Source organism: Lissotriton helveticus, chromosome 3_2 (genome assembly GCF_964261635.1).
Source record: "Lissotriton helveticus chromosome 3_2, aLisHel1.1, whole genome shotgun sequence".
Taxonomy (NCBI): Eukaryota; Metazoa; Chordata; class Amphibia; order Caudata; family Salamandridae; genus Lissotriton; species Lissotriton helveticus.
The window spans coordinates 343,829,839-343,855,979 of record NC_136062.1 but is presented as its reverse complement, the minus strand read 5'-3'; the positions used below and the strand labels follow the sequence as shown (position 1 = coordinate 343,855,979).

The 26,141-nt window shown below is 44.3% G+C and overlaps 1 protein-coding gene across 1 annotated transcript in view; it reads left to right on the top strand.

Moving 5' to 3' along the window:
* The window catches only part of GAS2 (growth arrest specific 2), a 766,676-nt gene that overhangs the window by 110,682 nt on the left and 629,853 nt on the right, over positions 1-26,141 (top strand). The window contains exon 2 of the mRNA XM_078684661.1: positions 25,159-25,323. Coding sequence (XP_078540787.1) covers positions 25,173-25,323 — 151 coding nt within the window. The 5' untranslated portion in view covers positions 25,159-25,172. The remainder of the gene's footprint in view (positions 1-25,158; positions 25,324-26,141) is intronic.

Here is a 26,141-nt window from a genome sequence, read left to right as displayed (position 1 = left end):
CAGGAAAACTGCCCAAAATGTAGTTAGCTACATGCTAGCATTAAGGAGCCAAATGTACAATTTGTAGAAACAAGCTTCTGACAACTAGTGATATGGCCAAAATTCTATCCCTGTGGAATTACAACCTGGGCAGAAAGTGTGAGTGATGGAACCTATAAAGCACAGGGCCCTGCAAGACCATTAGTCCGGGCCCTGTAAGATAGTCGAGAGAAAGGGGGAGGTAACCTATTTGGTGGACTTCAAGACCCCTAGGGTTTTCCATAACAGCAGTCTCGTACCACACTTTGAGAGGTCTGAGCTCACCTTTCTGTTGGTGACAGATGGAAGAGAAGAAGAGGAGAGTGAACCTATCCCTGACCTCTTAGCCTCCAAGGGGAAGTTTGGGTCAGTGGAAGATGTAAACTTTTCCCCTACTTTGACTTCTGAAGAGCAGATGGACTGCCACCAGTTGTTGGGGGAGTATTCCTCTCTGTTTTCCTTCATGCCTGGAACAACCCACCTGTGTACCCATAATGTGGACACGAGAATATGCCTCCCTGTCAAGAACGAAAATAACACAAAAATGCCTCCCCACCAATATTTTAACATTAAATTCCAAAAGGTCAAGAAAGCACTTGTCAAGTAATCACGATTACATGATATACGGTCTTGTCTAATCGTTTTGTGTTTTATGTAGGATGCTAGCATTGATGTCTTTTTAAGTGTTTTTGCATTGTCACTTTTTGTTTGTAAATCACATTGTACAAAAAGTGTAAATATATGGATGTATAGTGTCCATATTTGTTAAAAAATGTTTTCATAAAAATTTTAATTTGACACAAATAGTTGGTATTTATAAATACCTGGTCAAACTTGACAAGTGCTTACTTGACCTTTTGGAATTTAATGTTAAAATATTGGTGGGGAGGCATTTTTGTGTTATTTTCATTCGAATAGGGTCCAGCCAACCCACTTGTCTTTATGGGCCTAACCCCTTAGGTTTTCCGTCAAGAACAACACATACAAGCTGTTTGACAAGGTGAGAGACATCATCAAAGATGGGGTATATAAGATGCTGGAATTGGTTTTATTGAATCCTCCAGTAGTCCATGGTCCAGTCCTGTGGTACTAGTACCAAATGCTGTCCCACTGTGCACTGCACCAGCACTCAGGTTCTGTGTGGATTACAGGTGGCTCACTTCAGTCACCACGACTGACGCTCATCCCATCCCCCCAGGCGTATGAGCTGATAGGTTAGGAGATTCCCAGTTCTTAAGTACCTTTGGACTTACATCAAGGTACTGCCAGATTTACCTACCTGTGGAAGCTAAAGAGAGGTCATCCGTCTCCACTCTAGAGGGCCACTAGCAGTTTAGAGTGATGCCCTCTGGACTCAAGAATGCTCCTGCCACCTTCCAAAGGCTGATGAACCAGGTTTTGGCTGGAAGACAGGCCTTCAGCCATGCTTACTTGGATGACATTGCAATCTTCAGTAGCAACTGGAAGGGCCACCTTTTTCACCTGCAGGAAGTGCTTCATCCCTCCAACAGGCAGGCCTGACTGTCAAGGCCAGTTATTGGCAGATAGAGCAGGTGTCTATGGTGTATTTCAGCACCTGGTAGGCAGGGGTACAATGCAGCCCGCCAGGCAAAGATAGAGACTATCATAGCCTGGGAGCTCCCCAAAACCTAAACTGAGGTGAGTGCCTTCTACTGCCTCACCGGGCATTACAGGAGGATTGCCAAAGGATATGGCACCATTCTTGCCTCCTTAACAAAGCTGACTGCAAAGAAGCAGCTCAGGAATGTGATTTGCATAGAGACATGCCAACAAAGCTTTGACTTCCTATAGCAGGATTTTTTGCACAGCCCCTGTGCTCAAGGCCCTTAACTTGTCCAGGGAATTCATTGTACATACAGATGCCTAAGAGCACAGTATGGGGCACTACTTTCACAACTTAATTAAGAGGGTGTAGACTAACCTGTAGCCTTCATCTCCAGAAGGGTACTTCCCAGGGAATAGAGGTGGAATGCTATTGAAAGGGAAGCCTTTTTTGTGGTCCGGGCACTGGGAATGCACTTCAGGGTGCAACACAGACCTGGAGTAGACCACGCCAATGCTAATGGTCTTTCCAGGTTCCCCTGCCTTAGTGATGAGAACTCCCTAGAGGTTGGGTATCTTTCCCCAGCTTGGGGAGGGGGATGTGTTAAATCTGACAGCCTGTAGGTGATCTTCCCCAAACATTTTACCTGCTTACCTCCCTTTTTGCTGTATTCTTTTTGTTGGCCTTAAGACTCTGAGCACCTTACAATGGCTGAACAGTGCTAAAGTATATTTGCTTCTCCCCTAAACATGGTTTCATTGACTTATCCACACCACAATTGGTGTATTTAATTTATCTGTAAGTCCCTAATATGGTGCACTACCTGTGCCCAGAGAATGTAAATTAAATGTTGCTATTGGGCTGCAGCACTGTTTGTGCCACCTCCATAAGTAGCACTTTAAACGTGCCCCAGCCCTGCCACTGAAGAGCCTGTGTGTGCAGTTTACACTGCTATGTCGTTTTAGCATTTCAAACCCCTTGCCGAGCCTTAAACTCCCCTTTTTATACATATAAGTCACCCCTAAAGTAGTTCCTAGATAGCCCATAGGGAAGGGTGCTGTATAGCTAAAAGGTAGGACATGTACTTTGAAGTTTTACATGTCGTGGTGGTGAAAAACACCTAGATTCGTTTTTCACTACTGTGAGGCCTACCCCTCTCATGGGTCAGCATTGGGAATTCCACATTACACTTTTACGCTGTAATTCCTGATTGGAAAGGAGTAGCTCTGTCATGTTTAATGGTAATGATAAACCCTCTTTGCTGGGAAACTTGGATTTAACATTACAATTTAAGCAAATGCCACTTTTAGAAAGATGGCATTTCTGTGCTCTTAACGCTCTCCGTGCCTGCAGCCTGCAGCCTGTCTCCAATATTCATCAGGGGTGGGTGACTGGAAGGCTTTGTGAATTCCCTCTTGACAGCCACACACAAAGGAAGGGTAGCTGTGACTGAGTGCCCATCCCGGTGGCTCATATTAGGCAGAATGGGAAGGAGGAGCTGACACTAACACCTGAATAATCAGTTTCCTGTTATCACACAAAGGTTTGATTACCCCCCTGTAGTGAGTGAGGAGCCATGGCTTAGAAGAGATGACCTCTGTGCACTTCAGGGCCGCTCTCGGAAGTCACCTCCACTTCAAAGACACACCTAGGTATAAGTACTGTGTCTCTGACCCCACCAAATGAGACACTTCTGGATCTGTAAAGAGACTCTTCCTGGAAGAAGGACTGATGTGCTGCTACAAGGACTGACATTCTGCAGGACCCCTGCTCTGGAAGAACTGCTTTTCTGCTATGCTACCCTGCTGCCCTGCTGCCTGCTACTCTTTGCTACAGAAAAGGGAAAACTGGATCGTTTCCTGAACCCAGGGTAATCTTCAATTGCACGCTGGCTTGCCTCAAGTTTTGACATTAAGAAATATCAAAGCCTCACCTCCTGCTCCATTGGAAGTAGATCCAGGTGCATTTTCCAGTGGAACCAACGTATCGCTAGCTGCATGCAGCAGAATTGACACATCTGCGCTGTAGTGGGAACAAACCCAATGCATCGCACTCAAAACCAGCGCATCGCCTCCAGAACCAACATATACAAACCACCACATTGCTGCTGCTGCAGTCTGAGAAGATCGCAGCATCCCCTTCACTGCATGGAAAAACCCACTCATCGGCTTCAGAACCAATGCACCTCGGCTTTGGCGCTTTGGAACTGGCGCATTGCCATTGTTGCATGGAGAAAATCAATACATCACCTCGACTGCAAGGATCGACAGCAACAGATAATTGGCTGCGCCCTGCATCTCACTGTCGTGACCAGAATCAAGGCATTTTGTTCAGTGGGCCTTGCTTTGCTCCTGTATGCGGCCCATGCTTTATCATGGTCCAGCATGACCAGATTACCCCCATAGATCTTACAGCTTTTAAGCACTATTTTTACTTTTAATCCTTCAATTTGGTCTTGTTTTATTTATAATTAGATGATCTATTTTTCTAGACAGTGGAGTATTTTTGTAGTGTTCTCCCAATTTTACTATTGGAAGTGCTGCACAAATACTTTACACATTGTTATGTTATGTTATAGAGTATTTTGTAGCGCGCTCTATTACTCTCGATTATCCTGGCGCGAGGTGAGTGAGTGAGGACAGCGGAAAGGAGGGCAGTAGAAGCATTAAATAGGCAGATTGAACAGATGGGTCTTTAGGCCTTTCTTGAAGTGTACAATGTTCTGCATTATGCGTAGGTGGAGAGGAAGAGCATTCCAAGCTCTAGCTACCATAACCGATATAGATTGGCCGCCTAACCTAGCGAATTTGAATCTAGGAATGATCATCCTACACTGGTTGGCAGATCTGAGGCACCGATTGGGGACATACAGAGCAAAGCGTTTTCTCAGATACACTGGCCCCAGCTCATGCATCGCTCTAAAAGAAAGAACCAGCGCTTTAAAAAGGATTCTCTGTGCCACCGGAAGCCAGTGAAGACTACGTAGGTGAGAGCGGACGCTAGAGCTCCTAGAGATATTAAACAGGAGTCTAGCTACCGCATTATGGACTGGCTGGAGCCGTTTGATCAAATAGGATGGTATGCCAATGAATAAGGCATTCGCATAATCCAGCCTGGATAAAATGAGGGGAAGCAAAACTGTCTCTTTAGCATCTCTAGGGAGCCGGGGAAAAAATCTGCGCAGGGCTTTGAGGGTTCCAAAACAAACACCTGTGAGTTTTTTTATGTGGTCGTCAAACTTCAAATTATCTCCAAACCACACACCCAGGTTCTTGGCTGGACCACCCATAGATTTAGGACAGGGAATATCATGTGGCCATAAAAGATCTCTAAAATTATCGGGGAAGGTTCCATAGAAAAGGACCTCGGATTTGTCCTTGTTGCACTTTAGTTGTGCTAGTGCAAGCCACCGGAAAACAGATGAAAGGCAATCTTGAACAGCCGACGTATCCAAATTGGCACCTGGCCAGGTAAACAGAAGTTAGGTATCGTCGGCGTAGGCCATAATTTTTGCCCCCAAATGTTCCGCCAAATAGATCAAAGGGGTCAGATAGACATTGAACAGCAGGGGGCTAAGAGTAGACCCCTGCGGAACACCCGTGGAGAGTAACCTTGGCTGGGATGTATGTGGTGGAATCCAAACCTGCTGCGTCCTATTGGTCAGGAATGACACCAGCCAGTCAAGAGCTAGACCAGAAATGCCGATAGCAGAGAGTCTGGAGAGGAGAAGTCCGTGGGGCACCGTATCGAAGGCGGCAGAGAGATCTAGCAAAATCAGAACTGCTCTGCCGCCTCCATCCAGGCATTCCCGGATGGCCTCTGACACCTCCACCAAGGCAGTCTCAGTGCTATAGGCTGTCCGGAACCCTGATTGAGCAGGGTGCGAGGCATGAGAAGTCTCCACAAAGTTATCTAGTTGACGAAAGGCCATCTTTTCACAGATTTTCGCCAGGGCCGGCAGTAGTGATATAGGCCAGTAACTAGACGGGGCGGCTGGATCCAGCCCGGATTTTTTTAGAAGCGGCAATAATTTAGCCTGCTTCCAACAAGTTGGGACAGTCTCAGTAGAGAAAGAGAGGTTAACAATCCGAGTGACCTCCTCGCATACTGTTTCGGCCACCCCCCCGAGCACACGAGCCGGGCAAGGGTCCGTTGGAGAACCCAACAGGGACTTTAATAGTGTCAGAATGTCTATGTCAGCAGAGGGGGGAGAAAGCCGCAAACTGATCGGCAGGCTTGGGCAAAGGCAGAGGAGGCAGCATTGGTGGGGACTCATGAGACTCGCATACTGCGATCAGGTCCTCCTGAATCTTTACAATTTTCTCCAAAAAAAAAGAAGAAAGTTCTTCACACCATAGTTCGGAGGAAGACACCAGGGGTTGTGCAGCACAAGGCGATAAGAAACTGTACGATGGAAAAAATTTCTTTACTATTGTTATTCGCCTTGGCAATTCTTCCTGCGTAGTAACTACCCTTTGCTGTCCTAATCGCAGCATAGTAGTCTCTTTGGGCGGCGCGCAGGGTGATTTTTGCCTCGGGCAGATAGCCTTGTCGCCATATGCGTTCGAGTTTTTTGAAGCCAAGTTTCAGTACCCGTAAAGCATGTGAAAACCATGGTTTAGAGGGAGAGAAACGCATTCTGCGGATACAGCCCAGGTTAATGGAGGCAGTCGCACCCTGTTCCACCCAAGTATTAAAATTCCTTACAGCCTCACCCACCTCCGAGGCCGGTAGAGGTCGGTCCCGGGAGAGGGTTTTCACAAAGGTGGCTAGGTTGATTTTCTGGGGGTGGACATTTAAAGAGGTATCCCCGACCCCAGTAGTTTTTTCCATGGGCCAGGTAAACCTGATTAGCTCATGATCCGACCAAGTCACGCTCTCAGGACACGACATCTCAATATTGAAATTGGAGCATACCAAATCCAATATGTGGCCCCCCACGTGAGTTGGAGAGTTAACCCATTGTTTGAGTTGAGCAAGGTTCAAGGTATCGCCTAAGCGTTTGGACTCCATGGAATCAGAAACATCAACATGAATGTTGAAATCTCCTAAGAGGAGAAACTTCGGGAATCTCAGCGCCCGAGGTACGATAACCTCCTCCAAAGCGTCTAGAAACTGACCAACATAACCTGGAGGCCGATACACCAGCGTGCCTCCCAGCGTGAAATGCGGGTTTAACCGAAGGGCAAAATGGAGCATCTCCCCATCTCCCAAATCATCAGAAGCCTCAAAGGAGACGAGCTATTTGTCCCTTTATATCACAGCAGCACCGCCGCCTCTTCCCAATTGGCGGTCTGCCCTCGTGATTTTAAAGCCCCTAGGCACAGCCAGCTCAACCACCGGGGCGCAGGTGTCATTAAGCCATGTCTCAGTGACGAAAAAAAGGTCTAGCTGATTTTCTGCCAGAATCTCAAAGACATCGGCAGCGTGTTTAACCAGGGATCTGGCATTAATAAGACCTGCTCTGATTAGGGAAGAGTTGGTGCTTTCCAGAACAGAATTGCAGGTCATGGGATGGAAATGAAAATTACACACAGGACATTTCCTGGAGGGACAATCAACAACCATCCGTGGGCATTCTACACCACAACTGGATATATTTAATACAAGTAGGTCATTGCGCGAATACCTTGTCCTGGCGGCCCTTTACATCGAGCGCGAATGGGTAGGGGGACTGGCACGGGGCACGTCCGAGGCACGGACGGGCACTCCTTTGGCGCGCAGACGGCGTGCCCGCTGCGCGCCCGAGGTGCCATTACTATTTATGTCCCAAGCCCCTCCCCCAGCTAGACCGCTGCCTACGGTCACGCCGGGATCCGGGACTCAGGTAAGATGGCGCCCGACCCTGCCCTCCACAGCAATCGGCACAGAAAAGCCACGGTGGAACGGGGCAAAGGGATCAATGCACACACGAAGAGGAGCAATTTAAAAGGTACAGTTATTTAAATATTGCAGCAACACTATGTAAAATACACAACACAGTAGTAATTCGATTTTAAAATTTCCAGCTGGGGTACAAAAAGCAGAGAAGGATTCCCTCGCAATCTGCTCGCCTCACAAGCAATATACAGGAGCTGCCACCCCCTGTACTATCGCACCGGCCCCCGAACTCGTGATCTATTTTTGTCCCAAGCCCCTCCCCCAGCTAGACCGCTGCCTACGGTCACGCCGGGATCCGGGACTCAGGTAAGATGGCGCCCGACCCTGCCCTCCACAGCAATCGGCACAGAAAAGCCGCGGTGGAACGGGGCAAAAGGATCAATGCACACACGAAGAGGAGCAATTTAAAAGGTACAGTTATTTAAATATTGCAGCAACACTATGTAAAATACACAACACAGTAGTAATTCTATTTTAAAATTTCCAGCTGGGGTACAAAAAGCAGAGGAGGATTCTGACTTACCCTAACTAAAATTGTGGTTCATGCTTGGACAGGGTGCATAACTCTACCAACCAGAAACCGAATTTCTTGCAGCAAAGTACAGGTCTTGCATTTGTGGTCACAACAGATTTTCATGGTCGGAACAAAGAGCAGGGTTCACCAGAGCTCTGGATTGGCAGTCATTGCAGGCAGCAGAGCCTTGGCACACATACACTAATTTGTGGTTGTGAGGAGCCCAAACTTAAGGATTTTCACCTTTCTCTTTAGGAGGAACGAACTCAGATGCCTGCTAAGAGTTCGGGCCTTAGGAATACTTCTCTTTGCATCAGGGACTCACACCTTCAGAGGTCAGCAGGGCTCAAGCAGTGGCAGTTTCATGTCTAGTCAGAGTCATTTGCAGTAGGTCAGGGAGGCAACTGAAGCTTGGAGTGCCCCTGAGGCTCACACAGGAGGTCAGCCAACTGACCAATGGAGTCACTATGGGTAGCCTGGGATAAAGGTGAGCATGTCCAACCCAGGACACTGGCTGAAGGCACAGAGGGTTGGGACAAGACAATGACAACTTTCTAAATGTGTCATTTTCAGAATTGTGACCTTCACTCTGACTGGATGTATGACGTTACAACGCATACTTTTACTCCGCAGACCGTTACAACGCGACTTTTACACCGCATACCGTTACAACGCATAGCGCTTAGAGGTGCTGGATAGTGGTAAGTATAATTTACTATTCTAACTCCAGTCCCCGTGGACCCTAGGGAAGGTGTTGGATAGTAAATTATACGTATTCCCTATCCTAGAGCGCCCCCCAGCGCAATGCGTTGTAATGGTATGCGGAGTAAAAGTCGCGTTGTAATGGTAGTGCGGAGTAAAAAATGCGTTGTAACAGGTGTATACCCTCTGACTTTACCATCAAAGAGGATTTTAAAATAATATTAATTTGTGTGTAAACAGCATATCTCTATCCGCTCCAAATTCAAAGTTTGCAATTGTTAAATATAATAGTATAACCTAGTGTTAGTCAATGGGAGAGATATGCCTTACAACATAAAAAATTGACATTAGGAGTTCTTCACTGCCAGGACATGTAAAACTTAAATACACATGCACTGCTTTTTAAATGCAGTGCACCCTGTCCTGTAAGCTTTGAGAGTCTACCTTAGAGGTGACATATAAGTATTAAAAAAATAAGTTTAGTCTGGCAAAAGGTTTATTCACTTGATTACTTATGCAGGTTTACACATTCACTTGCCTCTGCCCGCTCTGCTGGGGGTTCAAAGAACTATTTGCTCCAATTTTGTAAAAAACTTTTCCACAGTTTTGCTGATATAAAGATATGAATTATCAAAAAATATTATTTTCACATTGTCTCAATGCATTTTACGTGTTTATTACGGATCCTTTTCAGTAATCATGTCACTGTAGAATGTACAAACCATAACATAAATTCTTTACAGATGTCCTATATACAATGTTCCTACAAAAACAATAATTTCTGTAGACGTTTCTCAATGCATTTTGGGATAACCTTATCCCTTCGTCAGGGTAACTGTAAATAAAACATAAATGCCATTGTTTAGACATACAAGGAGGAAATGAAACTCATTTGATTGCCAAATTTTAACTGCAATAATGAGGCAGAACTGCCGTTGGCATGAGCCTAGTGCCAGAGTGATCATGTAAAGAATAATGCAATGTGATGTTCACTAGTACTGAATAATGGTGATCGTGAATCAACCTTCACCAAAGTGCACAGTCCTAAATGCGTGCTGCGAGAGACACCCACAACCTTGATCAAACCAGAAAATAAAAAAGACGGACAAAACACAGAAAACTTAACGTCAACAATGGTTTAACGCTTAATAGGGTGCCCAAAGCACACCGAACCTCTGTCTGCGCGGCAAAAACCTAAACACATGAAATGAGTGCTTACAAAAATACTGCCTCAATGCGTGATTAAACAGTATACCATAACGATGCTGAAATCAATTATTTACCTGGAAGCATAGACGTTGGCCAAATGTACAATACCGTATTATTACACACGTCATCAGTACCGAGCTCCATGTACTGTGGAAAAGAATATTACACCATGAATCACCTGCTACGCTGCGCCGGTCACAATTCCTTCACACAGACCGTGGTCACAATCTTACCTCGAGATTCAAACAGGGAAAACTGCGTACTCCATGTAAGCCGGAACTGGAAGAGTAACTATCCTGGAACTGGATGCTGTTTCAAACTGTGCAGGAGGTAAACATAGACGACGGTATTACATAAAATGTGCCAAACCTTCTCTGACTACCGTGGTGGCCACCTTGACGAGATCCTGAATCAATATAGTGTGCTATACAATTAATTATTGCCGACTGACAAACTACAGAACAGGGTGTTGGAAATAACTAGCCCTAGCGGAGCGGGCAGGGGCAAGTGAATGTTTACACTTGCATCAGTAATCTAGTTGACAAACAAGGGCTGGCTTCCTCTTTCCCACCCAGCACACTCAAATAATTTAAACAGAGTACATTGGTTACCATTGGTTTACACATAGATAGAAGTGCGTAGTCCTACCCATCATCATTCATAAAAAGGTTTATTGGGGCCCATTGGGGAAAGGGAGGGGGGGGAAAGAAAGCACCGACCCGAGACTCAATGTAGGTGTGATAAAGGCCGCTTTATTGGAAGCAGGTGCATCCTATACAATAACATCCTTGGCCTGCGCCGCACAATCTAAACCTCATAAATATGTAATTTCCTGACTCACCCCCACCCCCTCCCCTAACTGATTCCCACAATCCACAAACAGTAACAATTAGCATAACGTCAATTTGACTCTCCACCGGCTAAATACTTTCTTGTGCTTGACCTACCCCCCGATAATCCAAACAGTTCTCCTACTCTTCCCCCATATTTTAGGAAGAACCGCCACTCGAGGGACGTGCTAACGGGCCTCGACCCCCCCTAGGACTCCCCATCGCTTAAACCCGGGACGTACCGCATGTAACAGCCGGCAGGACCACACCCCGAACCATATGGCGTGCCGCGGACCCCCTTTCGAACACAGTGCTGTCAGGTCAATGCCATCGTACAGCCGGCAGGTCCTCCCCCCTAACCATAGGGCCATGTCCTCCGTCCCAATGTATAGGGCCATGCCCTCCGTCACCACGTATAGGGCCATGCCCTCCGTCACCACGTACAGGGCCATGCCCTCCGTCACCAAGGTATAGGGCCATGCCCTCCGTCACCAATGTATAGGGCCATGCCCTCCGTCACCAGCGTATAGGGCCATGCCCTCCGTCACCAATGTATAGGGCCATGCCCTCTGTCACCAACGTAGAGGGCCATGCCCTCCATTCCTAATTCGTAGGGCTATGCCCTCGTCACCAATGCATAGGGCCATGCCCTGTCACCAATGCATAGGGCCATGCCCTGTCACCAACGCAGAGGGCCATGCCCTCGTCAAGAATGCCTAGGGCCATGCCCTCGTCACCAATGCCTAGGGCCATGCCCTCCGTCACCAATGCCTAGGGCCATGCCCTCCGTCACTAAATGTATAGGGCCATGCCCTCAATCACTAAATGTATAGGGCCATGCCCTCAGTCAACGTCACCCCCGGGGCGTGCTTCCAGGTCGCGGAATCGAGCTCCCTACGAAGTATGACCGCACTGAACCGGGGCCGTGCCCTCTCTCTGGCGCCCAGGGCCCCCCCCTGTCAACACAAGGCCTGGGAAGCCGCCCGGCGCCTGCAGGCAGTCCGCCGAAACCGGCCGTCCCACCAGAGAGAAACCCTCCGGATGGTGCGTCCCACACCGGGGCCCGTCCGCCAGGAAAAAACCCCTGCCGCAGTGCCCCCCAACACCCCCGTCACCATACCCCGCTGCCCCCCACATGGCTGCGTCACCGTTCCGCGTCAGACCCCACCGCGCGTTGCGACCCCCCTGTCCTCCGGCGGGCGTGCTCCCTGACCATGGATTCGAGCTCACTACGGAGAATGACCACACCGACAGGGACCGTGCGTCCTCTCTGGCGCCCAGGGAGAAGTCCTCCACACAGTGCGTCACCCCCCAGAGCCTGTCCACCAGGAAAAAGCCCACTACAAAGAACGTACCTCTCACCTAACGCCCGTACCGTCAGCTCCAACCCCCCAAACCTGCACCTAGGCCGACAACCCAACAGTAGTCAGCACCTAAAAAACGCCCCATGTTCACCATAACGGCAAGAAAGGATCGAGTATGCTCTGACAGAAACCCCCCTACCCTGCGAGCCGGGTAGACTCCACCCTCTTCAGAACCCCAGGTCACAGACAAAGCTGCACCGGAGCCCGAATGAGGCCCGAACGACTCCCCTATAAACGCCCCCCGTGTCCCTACATACGACCCCCGAACCTCCCCAGACCCTCACCCACTTGTGCGAGTGGTGTGGCGTAATGGCTAGCGAGCTACCTACTTTGGAGCTCAGGAAGCAGGTCGGAGTCTCAGCATCAGCGCAAGGTACAGTGTTCCTGAGCAATTCAATTAATCGCCAGAGCCTACCATAATTAAATTAATATGCCTTTGTTGATACCCAGGGAAGGCACTTCGAGTGTCACCCTACATAACTGGAAGCAAATAAAAGTGACGTCTAAACAGCGTACTGCTGCAGGGGTAAGATTTCTTTCCATTCAGAGAGCAAGGCCGAAAGTGCCGAGCCCGACAGGGACCCTTCTCGGTACCCGCTTCGGGCTTGTGCTTGATTTAACTGTGCGTGACCGCGCGAAATGCATAAAGAACAGGGCGCGGCAGAAAAACACAGCCCGCTGTCGGGGCCGAAACATAGACATGGCGTGGCCGCCCCACCTTTGCACCCTTGCAGCCCGCCCATAATGTCAGAGACGATAACCGCGCTGAAAACACTAGCACACTGGCAATGGGGTATAGCGTCCATATGGACCACAATCGACGGATTCAATTCCATAATAACGCGTCCTCAGATTTTTTTTATTTTTTATTTATTCCTTTATTTATTTATTTAAGTTTATTTATTTTGATTTCTCCATCTCCGCCCTAATCCTTCTGCGTGTCGCCATGGATTATACACCGACCTGAAGCCATGGTAAGTGCATTGTGCTTGGGCTGTGCTCAGAAAGGAAGGCGCTCGTCGTTTAGTCTACAGAAGGTGCACAGAAAATGGAATAAAACTGAGTTTTTAATATCCTGAACTGTGCGGTCGTGCTGTACTGCCGCCTGTCTTCCGCCAAGGTAACTCAGATCGTATACGCAACCGTCGACCTGAAATGCGGTCGAGCCGGGTGAAAAGTCTAACAAAAAAGACTATTTCCGTGAAGAAAAGGTTCCTCGAGGCATGTATCAGCACGCCTCAACCACACCTCGCAGGTAATGCATAGCCGGAGTCGTGGGTAGTCTTTCAACGCGCCCCCCGGCAGGCATCGTTAGGACAGTGGCGTGTCCAAGAGCGCGAAAACGTGTGCCCGTGGCAGCGGAGCGCCGCTCTTCCCCCTTTGACACGTGGCCGGCACACCCCGCACCCACAGAGCGGGCTGACAGCCCAGCGGCACTACACGCACTGCCACCTATTTACCCACCATGCGCTGTAGGAATCTGCACATGCGCTGTAGTAACGCACATGTCAGCAAAACCTTCCCACCCCCCCAAGGAGTATTTATTTATGTATTAATTTACCTATGCCTTTCCATAGAGCGCGGACTCCAGCCGAAGGCGCCAGAACGCCCCACAACAGGAACAGAAATGAAACCCACCGAGAAACCTCACAAAAGAACACATTACACAGCACACGTCACGCTACACAAGGCAGCGGCGACAATCGTGGGCAAACAAAACACCTGAGGCAGCAAAGACCGTGAGGAACCAAAACTCCATGAGGGAGGAAAGATAACAGTGACAATTGTGAGCAAACAAAATAAACGAGGTAGTAAAATTTTCGAGCAACCAAAATTACATGAGGTAGTAAGGGTGCCCCAGAGGAAAAGGACAAGCGCGCAGTTACAAGAGAAAACAAGTCCATACCCCCCGCGTACACTCCTAAACTATCCACCCCCCCCCAAGAAGTATTTATTTATGTATTAATTCACCCATGCCTTTCCATATAGCGCGGACTCCACCCGAAGGCGCCAGAGCGCCTCACAACAGGAACAGAACTGAAACATAATGAGAAACCTTACAAAAGAACACATTACACAGCATACGTCACGTTAAGAGTGACAATTGTGAGCAAACAAAATACCTGAGGCAGTAAATATTGTGAGCACCAAAAGTCCATGAGGTAGGAAAGATAACAGTGACAATTGTGAGCAAACAAAATACACGAGGCAGCAAAATTTCCGAGCAACCAAAATTACATGAGGCAGCAAAAGTGACAAAGTATAAATCTAGGTACTATACTGCAATAAGTGCTAGACACCCAGGCACTAGAACAAGCGTCTCTACCCCCTCACAACAGGAACATAAATGAAACATAATGAGAAACATTACAAAAGAACACATTACACAGCATACGTCACGTCACATAAGGTAATAGTGACAATTGTGAGCAAACAAAATACATGAGGCAGTAAATATTGTGAGCAACCAAAAGTCCATGAGGTAGTAAAGAGAGCAGCGACAATTGTGAGCAAACAAAATACACGAGGTAGTAAAAGTTTCGAGCAACCAAAATTACAGGAGGTAGTAAAAAGTGCCCAAGAAGAAAAAGTGACAAGCGTGCAGCTAGACACTCAGGCACCAGAACAAGCGTCTCTACTCCCCTGCCCCCAAAACGAAAACCCCGGTGGCCGTAGTGACCCTTCGGGTAGGGGCAGCTGGGACTCACCTAGTCCCACGTGGGAGCTCGACCGCCCGCACCAGGCAGAGCCGGCCCATCCGCTCGGCCGCGTGGAGCCGCATGCTGCTCTCCCGAGCTCCACCTACATCCCGCGATGGGTCCAGCATACCTCCTGCCTCGGCCAACGTCCCATTGTATCTCCGCACCATCAGTAAGTCCATCCTTCCGCCGTCTATCCACTCGTGCCGTTCGTGACAATGGGTGATTTGAGAAAAAAATTGTCCATCCGAAAAATTGTCCAACCGCCACCCCCGCCCGCCGGCCGAGACACCACGCTTAAAATGGTGTCTCTGCCTCGTGCCCGGCCGGCTAACAAGCCCAGCCCAAAAGGAGCCCAAACAAACCCCGCCCCAGCCCAAAAGCTACTAGAAACCTAAAAACCTATCCCCGGGCGGCGCCAGCTCCACCCCCCCCCCTTTCCCCGGCCCCAAATTCCCCCGGGCGGGGCAGGCCTCCCTTTGGTCGGCCGCCCCCCCCCAGGACCCCCATTCAGCCACGTCGAAATAGCAGTGTAGAACTGCGCTACTGGCTGCAGTGGTAGGCGGTCTGAGACCTGTTGTAGAGTAATACCTTAGTGGCTAGCTCAATGAATGCTAAAAACCCACAAGTAGCATTACATTTATTGACCGTTATTACATGGAATCCCCTTTACTAGGGACCTATAAGTAAATCAAATGTACCAATTTGGTATATGTCAATTTAACCTTGTTTAACCTGGGCTACATTGCTGATCTTGATGCACAGCCCTGGCCATGCAACGCACATAGTAATCAAACAATGCTGCATTTTTTTTTTTTTGTAGTTTTTATTCTAAATTTACAAAAGGCTTTTTGATACCCTATTTTACCAAAAGCACCATTTTCAACTTCAGGGCAGCCTACACGGAAGTGTTTCAACTAGAGGAAGATTAATTAATTTTCCTCGTTGGTTCATTCCTGAAGTCAGCTGTACGGTCACGCAGATCAATGGGTACTCAATGAAGGTCGTCAGAACTGCATATCATCATTGTAATGTTGATAAACGCACCCTATTGATTTTGAAAATATGATATATCCCGTAAATTGTGGTCCATTTTAGTCATTGTTATAAACGAACTGTACCTCTTTGCCTTAATATGTCATTATGTACGGATTGTTTTTCTTCTATTTATTGTAATTTTATGGATATTCTATATTCGAATAAAGATATTTTAAATTGAATTGAACCTTGTTTTAGGGAGAGAGCACAAGCACTTTACCACTGATTAGCAGGGAAAAAGTGCATAGAATCATAATGTCAGCAAAACAGTTTCAGCAATAAAAGGCAACAATTTGGGGGTGACTCTGCAAAAGGGGCCAGGCCCAACAGGTTTATTCATATTGATTACTAACATAATTTAGAAAGGTCAAATATTTATAAATATCCACTTCAAGGCTATCACTGGTGCTGCAGTATTCAAACACCATTAATGCCCTGATTTTCACATTCCAGAGGAAGGCAGTGCTTGCCTGTAGCAAAGTTTCATCAACAGACACCCAGCTACCAATTAATTGAGGTGGAGGCAGGAATAGCACCAATCATATTACAATATATGGAATACAATTAGTGGTAGTGGTCTGCTAGTGGAGTCTGCCAGCTTAGAGATAATGATAGTCATCTGTCGCTCCTTCCAAGGCCTCAGGCACACCTCAGAGATTACCTGGGCATTCCCTGGGATCCAGGGAAGAGTAGAAACCACTATCTTTCAACACCACAAAGCAGAATGGCAAATTTTATGATTACTTTCCCTGAGGTGTGCAAGCACCCTTTTTTGCAAAAGAAAAATTCTATATATATTCTCTTGTCGAATGCACATCACTGCATAGTATGACTAAGGATATTTCTCATTTAAGACTTTTCTGAGGGATGCTTTTGAACCCAATGGAAAGTAAACATAAATTTACCACTATGCTTTGAGACATCCGAACGTGGTAGAATGTGCTTTGACTAAGCTAATATGACACCTCTTCAATTGAGGATTCACAGATATAACTGACATTTCTCGATAATGTATCCTTGTCAAACTATTAAGCAATGTGGCCGTAGCTCATACCTGATTTATAGGTAAGGCCGGGGAGTAACCACAATTAATTCTGAAACTAACATGTTTGTATGAATAAAGACAAACAGGTTCAAACCAGTTCAGAAAAAAAATTATTGTAACAGAATACACGTGAAAATTGAATAAAGAACAATTTGTCAAATTGTTATATGTTAATGGTCTTGAGTATTATCATAGGGGACATTGGGCATCAACGTAAATCAACAGCAAACGGTAGAAAAGACAGAGTTAATATGGTACAAAAGTTAAATTCAAGGAAGTTTGCTTTTGATAACACTTTTCTATCAAATGTTGCAATGCATTTTCGACGGTACAAATGCTTCCTGCTGCAGAGCCTGCTAAGAAGAAGTTTATGTAACATCAAACGGTCTGTTTCAGAAGTAGGTCAGATAAATATAGAGTTAACTGCTACTTTCCAAATCTGTACCTTCTGCAATTGTACAGTGGTCCTGCTCACAGGACCACTTATAACAAATTAGAAATAAAAAAAAATTCATAGCTACCTTCTCAGTCAGTATAATGTGGTATTTGGTAGGTGGTTTACAGTAGTAATTTTAAACATTTCCAAGATGTAATCTAGAAAAATAGATCATCAACCAATCAAATCTATTTTAGGGATTAGAAATCAATGTACTTTTATCTTTCAAATGGGTCAATTTCACCTAATACTAAATCATCATCATTCATTTTCCTGTAAAATGCACCTATTATTGTGCATTACCAGAGTAAACCATGGTGTAGCTGTCCCAGTATAAAATTGGTTTGGGGCCAATGTAGTAGGATTTCACAGTTGTTTTTGCTGACCTACTTAAAACAATGCAAACATTCACATCGCAGTCAACAGATCTGGGTTTAGTCTATCGCTTTTCTGCCAACTTAAAAAAAGCAGATACTGTGGTAGAGGTTTCTTGCCACACGCATGGTGGATTTTCTCTACTATGCTTTTATAACTAAAAATATATATACTCCAGTTAAAGTTGCAGGACTTGTCAGTGCCATGCCATAATAAGTGCGAGCAGTCTGTTAAAAGATATTTCTTACTGAGCAACGTAAAATGAAAGTTGGGACAAAAATACAGGTCACACTCCTAAGCCAATTTCCAAACACCAGTTTATAGTCAAGCATTACATCTTGTATTTTCCTTTTACCATATGTTGTCCAAATGTTTTCAATCTTTGGGTCTGATTTACAGTTTGCCTGGTGGGTTCCTCTGTGACAAACACAACATATATATCCCATCTGCCAAATTGCAAGTGCCATTGGACATAAGCACTTTTTAATACATAAGATGGGATCAGTAACGGCTCGTAGTGGGAGTGTTGTGGGGCAGTGGGGTGGGGCCTGGGAGGGGCAGGGTAGGGGGTAGTAAACTGCGGCATATGGCCGACCGGAGGTAAGTACATTATTAAGTAAATAAAACAAAATTACATTGCGCGTGCTGCAATGTCATTTGCGTTGCAGCAAACGTAATGTAATTTGTTTTATTTATTTACTAGCTTACCCGTCGCGTGTTGCGGTGATATCATAAGTAAGGAAATTCAATGAAACTCGTTATGATTACATTCAATTTACATTGTGTCATTTTTATTGAAATTTATTCATTTTAATATGAAAAACATTTCAAAGTGTTGTTTTAATTCTATTTATTTATTCAAGTGCTGTGTATACACGATATGTTTTATTTTTCCGTCTGGTGCGTACACAAATAAATCAGAAGGTTTTCCTTCGCGTGAGCTGGCCACATTCAGTTGTCCATGTGAGAAGCATGGATTCTCCAAATTTAGTCCACACACTTGCAGCGATTGTCCTTGTGCTTTGTTGATGGTCATTGCAAAAGCGAATTGCACCGGAAACTGTAAACGTTTGAATTCAAAAGGCATATCTGTTGGGATCATTGGAATACGTAGCAACAGTACATCTTCCCCCTTGAATTTCCCATTCAAAATTGTAGCTTCGATGACATTGTTCATCATCTTTTTCACCGAAAGTCTTGTACCGTTGCAAAGTCGTGGTGGATTGATGTTTCGGAGAAGAATGATGAGCACGCCAATTTTCAATGTTAAAATGTGCGGTGGCATACCTGGCAAATCCAGTGAATTCAAGAATTCCATTGGGTAATTGACAACTTCGTCTTGATTCATCACAGTTGGAATACGTGGCAACAGTACATATTCCCCCTTGAATTTCCCATTCAAAATTGTATCTTCGATGACATTGTTCATCATCTTTTTCACCGAAAGTCTTGTACCGTTGCAAAGTCGTGGTGGATTGATGTTTCGGAGAAGAATGATCGCAACACCAATTTTCAATGTTAAAATGTGCGGTGGCATACCTGGCAAATCCAGTGAATTCAAGAATTCCGTTGGGTAATTGACAACTTCATCTTGATTCATCACAGTATAGATGGACTTATACGTTGTCGCTTCGCCTTGTATTCCGTAAATGGAAAAATTCAGTATCCAAAAGATTATGAGGGCCCTGGGGGGCCAATATTTAAAGACAATTTATGTCAGAAACCTTCACGGGAGTGTACTCAACAACTTCCCAAAGTTTCATGGCGATCGGATGAATGGTGTAGTAATGCATAAAGGACAAACAGACAGACAGAGAGACATACATTTGTTTTTATATATATAGATTTATGTACTTACCTCAGTCGGTGGTATGCCGGAGTTTACTACACCTCAACCCTGCCCCTCCCCTGCCCTACCGCCCCACAACACTCCCACTATGAGCCGCTACTGGATGGGATATTCATCACGTTTGTGACAGAGTGACCCATCTGCCAAAGTCTAAACCAGGCTATTAGCACAGAGTAGACTTTTCAATGGGGATAGTTCATGAGGTGATCGATGCATGAGGTTATTCCTCGAGTGTGTCACTCTCTCTCCACGTTATCTCTCCTTCTCTAACATTTGCCTCATACTATTTAATTTTACTGTTCACCAGATGGAACCCTCCTCTTGCAGTCGGCCCATATTTGTGCATGATTGTAGTCCTGGAAAGACACCTGATCATTTTTGGATCATCCTCCTGGAAATGTATTTTGTGTCATTCAAAAGAGGTAGAACATCTATGGTCCTAGTAAGATATCCGATCATGAGTGCGGTGTTGAGGTTAAAGAACGAGAGGTTTACATACACCAAATCAAATTTGTTCACAGTGCACACATATGAAGGGAGAAAGCTTTCTGAACATTTTTTTGTTTTAGTAAAATAAACTCCTGTATTGGGAGTTTGCTTCAGTAAAACAAAAAAAAGTATTCCATATGAGGCTTAGAAATCACGCCAATGGCTGGCCAACTGTTCTTCCTTCAGGACTTCTTCCGCAATCTGGATGCACCCAGGGCGGTGTAGCTCCACCAAGTAGGCACAAATCGTGAGACAGCTCCAAAAACTAACTCAAAATACTGAAAATAACCTTCTTGTCCTCCATAAGAAGGGTGGAAGCTATGCATTAGGATCTTAATAACCTCTCTAGTCTGTTAGGGATGTATGACGTTACAACGCATACTTTTACCACGCATACCATTACAACAAAACTTTTACAACGCAAAAACGTTTACAACGCATACCTTTACAACGCAAGATTTTACAACGCATATACCTTTACAACGCATACCATTACAACGTAAGTATTGGTAAGTATATAATAATTTTTTTAATTTAAATTAATTAAAAATATTGTAATATAATTTAATTGTATTTAATTAATTTAATTTAAATGTAATTTTATTTTATTTATAAAAAATACCCCTGTACCCCAAAATCCCAAAACTGACCCTGAACCCTAAAAATACCCCTTTACCCAAAAACTAAAAACTGACCCTGAACCCTAAAAATACCCCTTTACCCAAAAACTAAAAACTGACCCTGAACCCTAAAAATACCCCTTTACCCAAAAACTAAAAACTGACCCTGGACCCTAAAAATACCCCTTCACCCAAAAACTAAAAACTGACCCTGAACCCTAAAAATACCCCTTTATCCAAAAACTGAAAACTGACCCTGAACCCTAAAAATACCCCTTTACCCAAAAACTGAAAACTGACCTTGAACCCTAAAAATACCCCTTTACCCAAAAACTGAAAACTGACCCTGAACCCTAAAAATACCCCTTTACCCAAAAACTGAAAACTGACCCTGAACCCTAAAAATACCCCTTTACCCAAAAAGCCAAACATATAACATTTTAAAAATAATGATATACTTACCAATACTTACGTTGTAATGGTATGCGTTGTAAAGGTATCTGCGTTGTAAAAACATGCGTTGTAAAGGTATGCGTTGTAAAAGTTTTTGCGTTGTAAAAGTTTTGTTGTAATGGTAGTGCGTTGTAAAAATTGCGTGGTAAACGTTGCATACCGTCTGTTAGACTCTGTATATGGTAGGACAAGCGTAAGCACACACCTGCTAATTTAGTCATCATGGCTGTCTATCCTTAAATAGGAGCAGTGCTTAAATTCTGGGCATCAGGTGCTGAAAAATCTGCTGCCCAATAGAATGTTGTACTTTGTAACCATTAGAAACAAAGGGGCAGATTTACAACCCCCTTGCGCCACTTTTGCGTCACTTTAAACATGGGAAAAGTGACGTAAAAGTGGCGCAAGGGGCTTGTAAATCTGCACCAAAATGGCTAAATGCTGCTTACAGAACCCTGCCAAGATGGCTAAGCCCCCAGAAAGCACAGCTGTGGTCCTTCACACACCTGCGGTTCTGCAAGGACATTGGTAGTCCTTTATTCGAAGAGGGGCTGGGACATATTGACAACGTCCAATGCGTACAATGCACAAAGTTTAAGATCATGCAGAAGATGATGAATAAATGCACAGTGACAACAAAGGCGCAGTGTATAGCATTTGCTGGATGAGACCGTTAAAAGAGGTTCATAAAAGGCGATGTGCCGGTGATATGCACTGTCTATGTGCTTTCAACATTTTACACATGATAGCTGGGTTCAATATTTCCTAATGACCACTATGCAATCAGTGTACATTATTATCAAGCACGTTTTTAAGTAGTAAAAGATAGTACAACTTTTTAACTTTCCTAATGAGGACATTGAGCTACAAGTGCTGATTTTGAGATAGGATCTCATGGCTCATTAGCCTGAAACATCTGGTTCATTTGTCTTTTTGATTACATGTTCACATGTTTGAATGATGGTGAACCACCAAGGCTTTTATGGTTTTCGTATTGATAATGAATACTATTGTTTAGGGTAATGATACAAACCTGCTGTCTCTTACTGGAGCAAACTGAACACTTCCATGATGAGTGTGTGCAGCACAAATGCAAGTTATCTTTCTCAAAATGCTTCTGGCTAACGAATGAGAATTGTAGTACTGGAACAAATTAGCAGAACCTCGCTCGTGACTGCCTACCCACCATGGTAACAGCAGTGTGGTAGTAATTAATTTCGATACTGCAGTAATATATCGGATTTCAAATACACTGTACGTATTTTATCTAAGTTCTCTTGGAAATGTAGATAGCTCATGCAATTACAAGATATTAGATTACAATTGACTTTAAACACTCCTATTTTTTTCCAAGCCTACCTACTATCAAAGATGTGACACATTATACTACCTCTGGCAGCAACAATTGCACCAATCACAGAGACTCTGTAGAGTTACAGAAATGTGCTTGAATCCGTCATTCTGTGTACTGCTTGTGGGCATGGTGGTTTGAATTGCATTGCTGGCAAAACACAACCAATGTGCTATGCTGAGCGGCTGAAAAAATAAATGCGGCCACTGTAGACAGGAATAAAAACCTTACTGTTCTGCTCTGCAAAAGGGGTTGGCATTCCCCCTGCAGTTTGTTGAAACAGTTATATGCCATTAGGTGCAGTGTAAACTATATGCGCAGAGTTCTCTGCTTCCACAATAAGTCTGAGAATCTGAGATGACTTGTCACTTTTAAGAGAGGGAGTTCAAAGAGTTGTACTGTTGAATCGCCAGTATCTGTTTCTGGAATTGTTGCAGAAGTTTAACTTTGTTATATCAGAAGTGAAAAAGACTATTTTTTGGAGAGGAGCAGCGTGGAGGTAAGGTCAGTTAGCTGCACTCGGTGTGTGGCAATATTTCTTAAGCAACTTTCAGTAATGCACGTTGCATGTTTGTGAACACTTTACAAGTGAGCTCAAAGCACCGTTTATCAATACAAATCTGTCATATCTCTACAACTAACATTAATTCGTCAAGTTTGCTCCACGAAGAAATTAATTGCTGTTGCTCATGGAAACGCAGTGAAATCAGGCATTTATTCAGTTATGTTCCTTGATCTCTGTAAGTTAACTGAAAGAAATCGTCGAACTCTTAATTTATGAAATGCAATTTATTTCGATTGTGCATATATCATTTAGCGTTGCAACTACAAATCTCACTCATGACCTCATTGTGATTTTATTGTGTTGATTTGGATGCTGGTAGAGGTGGTTTCTTACGGCAAAATCATTTCTAATTTGTTAACAGCCATGCATGTTTAGCTTCTGGTGAGGAACTTTTTCAAGGCTAAATATTAGAAGAAACATGCAAAGCACAAGGAACAGTGCTTGTATAGTTAATCAAGGTGATCAAATTATGTCTAAGTCACAGTAGTGCAAGTATATTTGATTTCAATCTTGTTGTCTTGGAAAATTTAATGTCAAACGAATAAGTTGAATATTTTTGTATTTTATTGAATCTGTGCAGAAGAATCACATATCACGTCTGATTAAGTTTAGCTAGATGTTCTTCATTAGCACTTACACTTGCACTACAAATAGCTAAGGATTATAACTATAGGTAAATTTACTTAATGCAGATCATGTCATAATATTTGAAAGTAAACATTTCTCCTTATGTCAATGTCGGGGTGTTTGTGTTTACGTGCATGTGTGGGAGTGACTGCACTTATCTAGAACTACTAATAGTGGTTCAAGTGCACATTGTATATTTGATTACCATACATGCACGGGATCCTAAATAACATATGATTATATATATTGTCTGACACTTCCACATATGATTTCTAATTATATATTGTACAGTGGTTGCCATTTTATGCTGCATAGGCAGAATCAGTGTCATTGTGCACTTCAGTGTGAAGACTGAGCATAACTTTTCAATTGATAGAATGTTAATGAAATAGCTACTGAATGGTGGATACAAAACTCTAAGGGCCAGATGTATGACCGGGGCATTTAGTGACTAGCAAATTGCACTCAATTGCGAGTCACAGTTTGTGAGTTGCTAAATGCCAGGTACAACAGTGTCAGAGACACTGTTTGCGATTCCCAATGGGGTCGCAAATTGCATGCCTCATGAATATTCATGAGTCACTCGCAATTTGCGACCCCATTGGGAATGGCTGGCCCTCCCCGGGATGGTGACCTTCTGGGCTCAGCAGACATCCATGTCTGGGTCTGTTTTTAAATAAAGCAGTTTATTTTAAATGCAGCCTGTCTTCCTTAAAGAAAAACAGGATGCATTTCAAAAAAGAAAAATGAAACGTTTTTGTGTCAATTTTTAAGGGCAGGCAGTGGTACCAGGGACCATTGCCTGCTCTTAAAAAATATTTGCACATTCATTCCCAAAGGAAAAAGGGGTCCCCTTCCCGTTTGCGGGTGCTTTTCCACCCTTAAGAGAGTGGTAAACTGTGTGTGTTTTGCGACCGCAGTTGCGGTCGCAAAACATTCTTACATGGCTATGGGGTCGCTATTAGGAAGGGATCACCCCTTCCTAAGAAGCAACCGCAAAACACTATTTTGCAAGTCGCAAATTATTTGCGAGTCGCAAAATACTTTAAGTACATGGCCCACAGGTTTTTTGCATGCACAAACGGGTCATAAATCCGTTTGAGCATGCAATTTTCCGTCGTACATCTGGCCCTAAAAGTCATGTGCTGGTATAATACTTGTGCTGCAATTGCAGAATGGCACACATTTAATATTTTAACTCTAGAATATGTTTCTCCCCCAAAACACTATCTTGTGATTGTAACTACATCTTGCACTAGGACTTATACATTAACCATCCCTCTCTAGCCTGACAATATCTTCTAAATAATGCTGATAATTAGAAATCCATACTCATTAATGTTTTTTTTTAAATTCACATCGACACTGCTGCTTCAGTCAAATGAGTGAGGATTAAACGACAGTGCATTTGTAATGTTTGTAGAGCTGTCATCAGACAATATCCTATGTTTGAAACTGTTGCCTGTGGAAACATTACTGTGTATGATTATGCCTGAAGTAATGAAAACTTTTTTATTTGTTTTATTTTAACAGACACCAACAAGTGCATGATGATGTGCACTCCAGTTAGCCCCACCGTGCGAGGTGGGCCCGGCCTCTCTGACATGAATCAGTACAGCCAATGGCTGGCTTGTAGACATGAAGCTGATCTGTTACCAATGAAGGAGGACCTGGCTCTATGGCTGACAAATCTAATAGGTAGGGATAAAATACATCGATATCCATTGTTTAATCGTTTTCTACTAATAATGAAATATCTAAATTGTTGTGGGAAGGATACCAGATGATTCAGAGCGATTTTCTTTCCAGAAGCACAAGTAAAAATCGGAATGCTGCTCTATTAAATGCATTTCACAATATTGACATTGTTAAGTTACAGCATTCCTGACCAGCAACTGCTGGGATTTCATTGTTTCACTTCAGTTCTTCACTGTTTCAGGATCAGTTGTCAGATTCATTCAGGCCAGTTTTGACTTTACTTGTATGTCTTTGTGTGGAATGTGTTGCCATTACCTGAGAATAGCAGGCCATGAGATTCCTCATTTTGAGTGAGTGAATGAGTAAGTAAATGTATGAATGAATGAGTGCGGGAGGGGGCAGGCAATAAAACTATCAGTGAAGGTGCCTGTAGAAAATGTGTACAAGCTTAGTGAATTTAACAGTTTGACAATCATTTACACTAGAATTGCAATGTGATTTATTCATGTACATGTTTCCAAGCATAAAACAGATCGGCAAAGAAGCACTGTTTGTGCTTCATTATTCCATATGGTGATTCACAGGATCAGAATTCATTATATCTCTAACAGTATAAGTGTGTTAACAGTGAGCTATTGTAATACATTTAGGGACAAAGGAAGACATGGGAATGTTACAGGGTGATGGGGTGGATGGCCATGGAAACGCAGTGAATGCCCACAAACCTGTGTATTAAGGGACTATTAGAGGGTGAGAAATGAAAATGAGCAGAGGGGCATGCCTCCATGTGTGGAAATGCATAGTTCCATTCGATTTAC